The sequence below is a fragment of the Austrofundulus limnaeus genome, unplaced genomic scaffold (assembly GCF_001266775.1).
Source record: "Austrofundulus limnaeus strain Quisiro unplaced genomic scaffold, Austrofundulus_limnaeus-1.0 Scaffold336, whole genome shotgun sequence".
NCBI lineage: Eukaryota > Metazoa > Chordata > Actinopteri > Cyprinodontiformes > Rivulidae > Austrofundulus > Austrofundulus limnaeus.
The window spans coordinates 112,405-121,719 of NW_013952738.1; the positions used below are offsets into that span (position 1 = coordinate 112,405).

Sequence of the window (9,315 nt, forward strand, 5' to 3'; positions counted from 1 at the left end):
ACACAAATGTTATTTATTAACCTTTTCGTGGTTTTATTTGACGAGTCGACGCCCACAAGCTGAATAAAATTAATAAAAACTGGTTTTATTCTCATGAAAAGTCTCAGATTTTTGCGTTTTGTTTTATGAAATGCAAAGTTTCTGATTTAAATTCTTTTGTCTGTGTGCTTCCTGTGGTCTGAACCGGGTCGGGCAGTTCTGAGCCGAACCCGCCCGTCTTCAGCTCGACTTGTTTTTGTTGTTTTTCGTTTAAAAAAAGACAGAATCTGAATCGTTTTCTTGCTGGTTTTGGACCCCAAAAAAAAGGTCCAGATTCTGGTTTTTGTTTCAGTTCTTTTCCACCGYGGTGCTCCCTGGTTCTGTTCTCACCGTCGGAACCGACACATCGGGTCGGGGGGGTCCCTCAGATCAAAGATTAAATCAGAGGAGCTTCGTTTTTATTTTTCACGACACCACAACTGCTAAAGGGTTTCACGACAGGCTGGGTTCGGACCGGACCGCCGGCAGGTCCAACAGGAAGGGTTGTTACACTACCCAGCGGGGGGATTGGGGGGGGTTCTGGTGAAGTCATGAATGACTCGTTCCGGGCCTCTTTCTGCAGGGACAAAGTCCAGGCGGGATGCCGGGCCCGGGGTCCCCCACCCCCCCCTTACGGCTGGCGGTGCTGCCCCGGTTCTGACCCCGACAACGGGTCCCCTCTGTGCCGCTGGACCCCGAGACCGGGCCGGATCCTGAGGAGCCTGTGACCTCAGCATGTGTGGGGTCTCTCACAGAACCGGGGCCAACCAGACTTGGAAGCCAGGAACGGTTTGAAGTCCAGAACCAGAACCACAGCGAGCAGCCTGGGAGTGACACTGAGAACCACTGGATATCTGTCACACAGAGCTGCAAAGTTACTAAGTACAAATACTTTGTTAATGTACTTAAGTAGAATTTTTGTGTATCTGTACTTTAATTATTTTTCAGCGTACTTTTTACATTTTTAAAAAGACAAGAAGTAGAAAGTCGTTACTTTTATTTCATTTTTGCTTGTTTTCATTGCAGCTTGTTATTGTAAAAAATAAAAACTATCCATTTGACTTTGACTTTTAATACTTAACTACAACAAATATCAGATACTTTAAGAGTTTTACTCAAGTAATATTCTTAAAGGAGACTAACTTTTATCAAAGTTTTTGCTAAGATACTTGTACTTTTACTCCTGTGTGGTATACAACACACACACACACACACACACACACACACACACCTCAGGGTCACACACACAGTGTGTGACCCTGAGGTGTGTGTGTGTGTGTGTGTTTAGACTGCGACACTCAAACAGAAACATGCTGTGCAGCCAATCAGCTGACTTGTGTAACGCTGAGACTCCTGCACCTGTCCCCAGGTGTCCACCAGGACCAGGACTCAGGAGGACCCGCCCTCACATCGGTACCAGCATTAGGTTCCGACCCGGTCTCGGGCGGTTCCAGTCGCGTTGGGACCCCGTGAGACAAACTTTTCTGCCGCCGAGCAGCGCYGTCACCGCAACAAGGCCTTGTTGGTCTTGAGATTCCCGCACACACACAGATTCTAGACGCRGAACAGAACCGGGTCCTCCCAGAAGGTATCAACCGACGACGATGACCTGTAACCCTCCTCACAAGAAGTTCTGGACTCTCCGGTTCTGTGTTCCGTCTCTTCGAATCAGCGGTTGTCCTCCGGTGGACACGCCCCCTGTCTTACACACCGTCAGTCCTGTGACTACCTGTCCACTTTAGACCCACTGAAGACCCCCGAGTCCGCCTGGTTTTATCTTTTTATTGTTTTAATGTAACTATGTAACACACACACACACACACACACACACACACACACACACACACAATAAATGATCAAATATATGAAGCCTAACCAGAACCCGTCTCCAAAAACCGAACCAGGACTTAAAAACTGGACCATTTCAAACCCAAATCTACCACCTCAGAACCAGGACCGGGACCAACCGGGTCCTGCAGAACTTTCCTCCACCTCAAACACCTTCATTTCAAAATAAAAGTCAAATCATCTGAAATTAAATCATAAATAAAATTTTTTTAAAATGTTTTCAGTTTGGATCGGCTCGGTTCTGGTTCTGTTTGTAAATAAAATGTTTTTATCTCCTGAAACTGTTTCTGATTTCAAAGTTCGAAATGATTCCGAGTGGATCGGAACCAAACAAAAACCCCAGACCTGCAGCCAGAACCAGAACCATGTGATCACACAAACCCAAACGACTCGTGAAACCAGAACCAGACCCGGGTTTCCGGACCTCAGACCGCAGCGGGACTTACTTTGGGTTGGTCCGGTTCCAGAACACCGCGTATCGGTCCGAGACCACCTTGGCCGCCGGGTCCTGTCCGCAGACACACATCCCGACACCGAGGCTGAGGAGCAGGAGGGTCTCCACCTGCGGCATGTCGGATCTGGACTCGGTTCGGAGGTTCTGACACTTCACCCCCCTCAGCCGGACTGAAGGATCCGATCCGTCCCAAACCCCAGAACTTCAGTCCGTCCAGAAGTGGATCATGTCCTCTCAACAGCTCGGGACTGGCTCTCCAAAGTCCGGAACCAGAACTGGACCTCCAAATGAGAAGTGATAAAATAATAAAACCGTCTGTGCAGAAAACTGCAGCAAAAAGACAAAAACTGCTTTTTTTGTTTGTTTGGGTTCGGTTCTGTCCTCCTGTGACTCGGACCAGCGGCTCCGGTTCCGTCCCGCTCCTCGGTGGAACCGAACTGAGCTCCTCTCCGGGTCTGATCAGGAGCGCGCAGGAAGCGGCTGCTTCTGGGCTCTGATGAGCTGTGGCTCCGGTGCCATGCTCCCCCCGAACCAACTCCTCCTCCCCCCGCCCCTCCACTGAATGTATGGCAAGTCGTTTGTCTACTTATTTTACATTTATTTATCTCAAACATCGTTTTTTTTCCTCAGTAGTTCCTACGGCAAGCCATTTATCCCACGTTCCTTTTTTCAGTATATGGCAAGCAGTTAGCTATTTATTCCATTTTTCTATATTTCAAACAAAACTGTTTCACTAGAACGTATGGCAAGCTGTTATTATTCCATATCGAGTAGTGGTTCCCAAAGTTGGGGTCCTGAAAAAATATATTTTTAATTAATTACACAAAAAATGACAACTAAAAACATTTCTTTGCTTTTGTTTTTACAAAATAATAAGATTAGTGTACTTAAAAAGGACAAAAATAGCGTAATAAATAAAGTTACTATGCTTTTGTTTATTTGACGTGAAAACAAAGTTGGGGCTGGGGGGCCCAGGTCTCTGCTGCTGGTATTTTGTGGGTCAAAAGCTGAAAAGTTTGGGAACCACTGTTTTGAGTATGGCAAACCAGTTGACCATATATTCCATATCCCTGTATCTCAATCATCATTTCCCCCACTCGTGCGTATGGCAAGCCATTTGTAGCGATTCATTTTTTAATCTCAATGTATGACAAGACATTTCACTATTTATTTAATTTTCCTGTATCAAAAACAATTTTTTCTCTCAGTAGTGAGTATGGCAAGTCGTTTGCCTACTTATTCTACATTTATCTGTCTCAAACATTGTTTTATTTTTCTCAGTAGTACGTAGGGCAAGACATTTTGGAGGATTTATTCCACGTTCCTTTAGCTTACTGTATGGAAAGCAGTTGGCTATTTATTCAATATTCGTATATTTCAAACAAAATTGTTTTTCACTAGTAAGTAAGGCAAGTCGTTATTATTCCATATACCTATTCTTTTATGTTAGAGTATGGCAAACCAGTTGACCATTTATTCCATATCCTTGTATCTCAATCATTTTCACCCATTAGTGTGTATGGCAAGCCTTTGGAGGGATTTTTTCAATTTTTTTATCTCAATTTATGACGACATTTCACTATTTATTTCATATTCCTGTATCCCAAACACATTTTTTCTTTCAGTAGTGTGTATGGAAAGTCATTTGCCTACTTATTCTACATTTATTTATCTCAAACATAATTTTTTTTCTCAGTAGTATGTAAGGCAAGACATTTTGGAGGATTTATTCCACGTTCCTTTATCTTTCTATAGCCAGGGTTGCACATAACGTTTTGGTCTGGTTCTCAGGGGAGAACCCAGGGTTGTTACTTGGTACTCATATTTTCTTTCACTCATTTAACACATTTATCTAGAGGGGCATCAGGTCATCTAACGTCCCCCTGTTCTGTTTTATGACTCCTATCAGCTGCAACGTCTCAGGACATCATGTCAAATCAGTCCAAYACGTTTTTATTTTGTTCTTTTACTCTGCATAAATTTTGTAAAACRACCTAAGTGTCCGAGGGGCTGGGTGTCATATAAACATCACAAACTGAACATTTCATGGTTAAATGTCTTTTAGACACATGTCCCTCAGATGGACAGCTCCTGTTTGGTCTTCACTTCAGCCTTGGTTAAACCAGCTTTCCACTCTCCAGTCCAACCAGCAAATATCTGTCTTTTGCACAGAGCAAAATAACTTAAAATATAAAAATGTTTTATTTGTTAGACTGATTTCTTTTTTAAAAGACTWTTWTWTKMAAARATAWTACTATTTAGATGGTTTCAGCTCATGTAATTATTTATTCTTCATATCTGATCATTTAATAAATTAYATTTATCCCAGAAAAGCTGTGTCACAGTATGGTTCTAAATATAAACAGGTTTAACACATCGAGAACCTTGTTTTTTGATAAAATTCTGAATGAAATTTGGGGATCTTAATGATAAATTAAAATAACATTTAAAACTCATTCACCTAGAGGACATGGCAAGTTGTTTTTATTTATTAAAATATAATTTTTTTGACTGGGGTGTTAAACAGTCATCTTTGCTTTAATATGGGGCAAACAAATGTTCTGTTAGTTAATGTGGTTTAATTAGAAAAACTCAAACAGTGAATCTCACAGACAGCCTGCGCGCACAGCAACATGCTCGTACAGCAGTCTCTCAGGAGGAGAGTTTAGTCACACAGAGTTGGACAGATCTGTTCAATAACATTCTGAGCATATATTTAATATAAAGTTATGTTTTACAGATCAAAGTCTCTGGTAGTTCAGGAACAAAGTGCAGGAGGAGATGACTGACAGACCGCTGCAGCCTCTCTGCTCGAGCCGGTCCGCTGCTTCAACCAAACGTGCTCTCACTGAAAGTCCCGCCCTGCTCTGCTCTGATTGGATAAAAAGGCTCTGGACTTCGTCTGATTTGTTGAAGGCAGTGTCCGTTTAATCCTTTTATCAGGGTCCCTCTGTCCATCTTTGTGAGTACCGAACTTGATCCAGTCACACTGTGCGGCTGGAATTTTTTGATTTTTTTATTTTATTTTAAGAAATCGGGTCGCATTTGCGACCAAACTGGTCGCACTCTAGAGCCCTGCTGGCTGTTGTTCTGACAGATAATCAGGTAAAATCTTAGTGYGCAAGTGAGCTTTATGACGTTACATCTGGTGCGCTTTCCTTTTTTGACCGCGCAAGCGCACCTGCGCACTGCTTATGTGCAACTCTGTCTATATGGCAAGCAGTTGGCTATTTATTCCATATTGTTCTTTCTTGGTTCTATGTATGGCAAGTGATTTGACTAATCCATATTTCGTATCCTTACGTAAAGCAAGCAGTTATTTATTCAAAATTCCTGTACCTAAACAGTTTTTCCCACCTCACTAACGTCTAAGCAAGCCATTTTGGGTTATTCAATTCATAATCCTTTTTTATTTTCCTATTTATTCTTTAACCTTTTATCTCATGTATGGAAAACCGTTGGCTATTTATTCTGTGTTCTCATAAATCAACCGTTGTTTTGTCTCACTAATTTGTGACTAACCTGCACTAGTTCAACACTTTGTTCACTAGTACAAAGAACTCTGCTGATGTTCTGATGTAATATGGCAAGCCCTTTGTGTATTTATTCCATATCCTCAATATGAAGCAACAAATTCTCCTAACTTGTGACAAAATGCTACTAGCTTTTTGTCCAACTAGTTAGAGCAGAGTTAAAAGGGCAGACTAAGAAGTCTTAACTAGTCTTCGTTTTTAACTCACTAAAACTGGACACAACTAGTTAACAACTTTCATTACAAGCTAACTAGTGAGCATCACAAATATTTACATGCTTACTAGTCAAAGCTCAGTATTTATGTAACAATTTTACCTGCACCAGTAAACTGTGAGGTTAAAGAGACGTGAACTAGCCAACCGATCTAAACCAGTTTGACTAGTTAAACGTTTTAGAACACAGGATTACTAGTTGGTTCATTAGACCTTCACGAGTCAACTAGTTGGACAAAATGAAGGTTTTCAGTGTTTGCAGGTTTGGTTGTGTGAATCACGGGGAGTTAAAAAGCCAACTAGTTAGAAGGTTTGGGTTACTGGTGCAACACTCCAGCTGACTGGTTTGACTTCTGCTACAACTAATCAAACTGAAGTTGAATTAGTTGGAAAAGATTGTAAAAAGTAAGAGTGTTTATTCAACTAGAGCAAACAAATATGCAACTAGTTGCAGTTAGTTACTGAGAAATTAATGCTTCTTWTTGAGAATATGGAATAAATGCACACGCTTGCCGTATGATAGAATACAACCAGAGTTTTTTTTAATAAATGTTTTAAAAAGAATTTAAAAAGCCTGCAGGTTCCTGGTTGTTGAAGTGGTTTCAGTTCATGACTCGGTGCGCCCCCTGGTGGTTGTTAGCAGAAAAACATCCATTTTTTATTTTCTAAGCAGGAGTTTTATTTATATTTGTAGGATGTTTAAATTTGACCTCCTGGGTAATATTTTGTTTGAGACGAACAGAGCTGCAGTTTGTTGTTAACCAGACCCTCTTAGAACCACCAGAACCATGAAGGAAGCCTGTCTGAGGTCTGAACAGGACGAGTGGAAACATCACAAACATCTGGACGTCTTCCACCCGAAAGGACGTTCTCCAGTCTGCTTCCATCTGTTTGGCTCCTGACGCCACATTTCTCTGAAGTTTGTTTCAAAACTTCTGCTTTCTCAATGAAACACTGTCTGCGGCGTCAGAGCCAATGTTTTATAATCTGGGCTGAAGCGGATTTATATTATAAACATGTTAAATTCATCAAGTTCTTTACATAAATCCAAACAAATGTACCTTAATGTGTAAAAAGAGCTCCTGTTGAAGGTTCGGCTGCTTCAGCTGAACTCACAGCTTCAGATTTCTTCATCAGACACCATCTGGTTTTTCTTTGTTCACATCTCTTTTTTATCAAAGTCCCAGATTTTCTTCATCAAACAGGAAACTGTTTCATCATTTTTCAAGTTTCTCATTTAATTTTTAACTAGCATTTAGCTACTTTTAATCATGTTTTGTGACTTTATTGCTTTTGATTTGATTTGATTTATTTATTTAACAGGAAAATATTATTAAAAATCAAGCCTGACTCAGCAAAATTGCTGTTTTACAGCAGGTTCCTGTTCTGCAGCACATAAAACACTCAGAATTACAGCATCACAATCACATCATTATACACCATAGACACAAAGACAAACAAGCGTACCAAATTTCAGGAAGGCAGCATTTTAGTTAGAACTTTGTAAGATTTAACTTGCGCTTTGCTATTCTAGCTAGTGTTTTACAAACTTTGTCTTTTTTTTTAGCTTTTAGCACAAGCTTTATTACTTTTGGTAATGCTTTGCTATTTCTTTAGCTAGTGTTTTACTACTTTTGGATAAGCAAACATTTTGCTACTTCAGCTTCAGTTGCTATTTTTAGCTAGTATTCCATTACTTTTGGCTAGCATTTAGCTACATATAGCTTAGAGCTAGAAGTTGGCTACCTTTAACTTTTAGTGAGCATTTTATTACTTTTAGCATTTAGCTAACTCTTGTTATGGACTAATTATCTATCTGTTTCACCTTGACACTGTCCAGTACTCACATGTCTTATGATCATTGTCATATCTGTTTGCCGAGACATCAGGACTCCGCAACAGACTGACCTCTCTTGTTTGATAAGAAACTCTTTGAGCCGAGAGCTCTGTGATTGGTTGTAAACTGTCACATGGTGTTAACATAWKGTTATGTTACTGGCTGTGTCCGCTGACGTGTCAGCGACAAACCGACAGAGCTTCCTGATTGAGTCCTGTTTGCTTGTCGCTCAGAATTAAATCATTATTTACGACCATACACACAGACTTTCTGTGCATTATTCCAACATGTTTCTGCATTCTTGGTGAATCATGCGACGACAGAAATTGGCGTTGTCAGCAGGACTTACTTAGCATTTTAYGCATTCTAGCTTTTAGCTAGCTAAATGCTAAAATAAAATGCTAACTCTTAGCATTTTACTCATTTTAGCTTTCAGCTAGCCCCTTATATTTACTTAGCTAAATTCATAAAAAATTGTCATGGATGAGGTGTCAGATTCCATGTTCTCATGAGTCGACACACACACATCCTGAGCTCTGGTGAAGCAGCGCCATCAGAGTGTTTACGTCGTCTCATGCTCGTTTTTCCATCAGCAGCTGGTAAATAACCAGTAATCACATTCTGCTCTGTAAAGAAAAATCCATTTTAATTTTCTTGAAACTGAAGAGCCGAACAAATAGCTTCTCTCATTACAAATTGAATTTGGGCCGTTAACATTTAAATGTTTAGTTGATTAATTTGTTTTTTTTCTTGAAGATTTCACTGATCCACATGAATAAAACTAAACCTGTTTAAAGAACTGAGCTTTAAACTGGATTAGACTGTAAATCTGCCTGATGTCAGGTTTGTTAGAAAAATATCAACTTCTGCAGAGACTGAAATGTTCAGAACTCACTAACATCTATGACTGACTGAATGCTGAGTTCAGCTTTTAGCCACTGTTTTATTTTTAGCTGGAATTTTTATCTTCAATTTGCTATTTTGTTAATTTTAGCTTTTTAGACAGTATTTTCATACGTTTAGCTTTTAGCTACGGTTTAGCTTGTAACACTGTTTTGCTAAATTTTGCCTGCAGTCCTGTTTTTCTACTTTTAATAACTCTTTTGTTACCTTTAGTTATGGTTTTACTGCTACAATTCTACTAATTTTAGCTTTTGGCTATGGGTTTTGCTAATTTCAGCTCTTACCCGCTGCATTGTTGTTTATTTTCTAGCTATAGTTTTGCAAGTTTAAACTATTTAGATAGCTTCCTAAATTTTAGCTTTTAGCTTGGGTTTTGCTGCTTTTACCCTTGCAGCCAATATTTGACTAGTATTAGTATTTAGCTATTTCCTGTTTTTGTTTTATAGCTAATATCTGTTAATTATCAGCTTTGATTTAGCTAATTTTAGCTTTGAAAGACTGCTTTGTTT

The 9,315-nt window shown here is 39.9% G+C and overlaps 1 protein-coding gene across 1 annotated transcript in view; it reads right to left on the reverse strand.

Moving 5' to 3' along the window:
- LOC106527651 (ephrin-A5) overlaps positions 1-2,821 on the reverse strand; it is an 85,527-nt gene extending 82,706 nt beyond the window's left edge. The window contains exon 1 of the mRNA XM_014022592.1: positions 2,313-2,821. Within this exon, the coding sequence (XP_013878046.1) occupies positions 2,313-2,437 (125 nt within the window). The 5' untranslated portion in view covers positions 2,438-2,821. The remainder of the gene's footprint in view (positions 1-2,312) is intronic.
- Between the last annotated feature and the right edge of the window lie 6,494 nt (positions 2,822-9,315).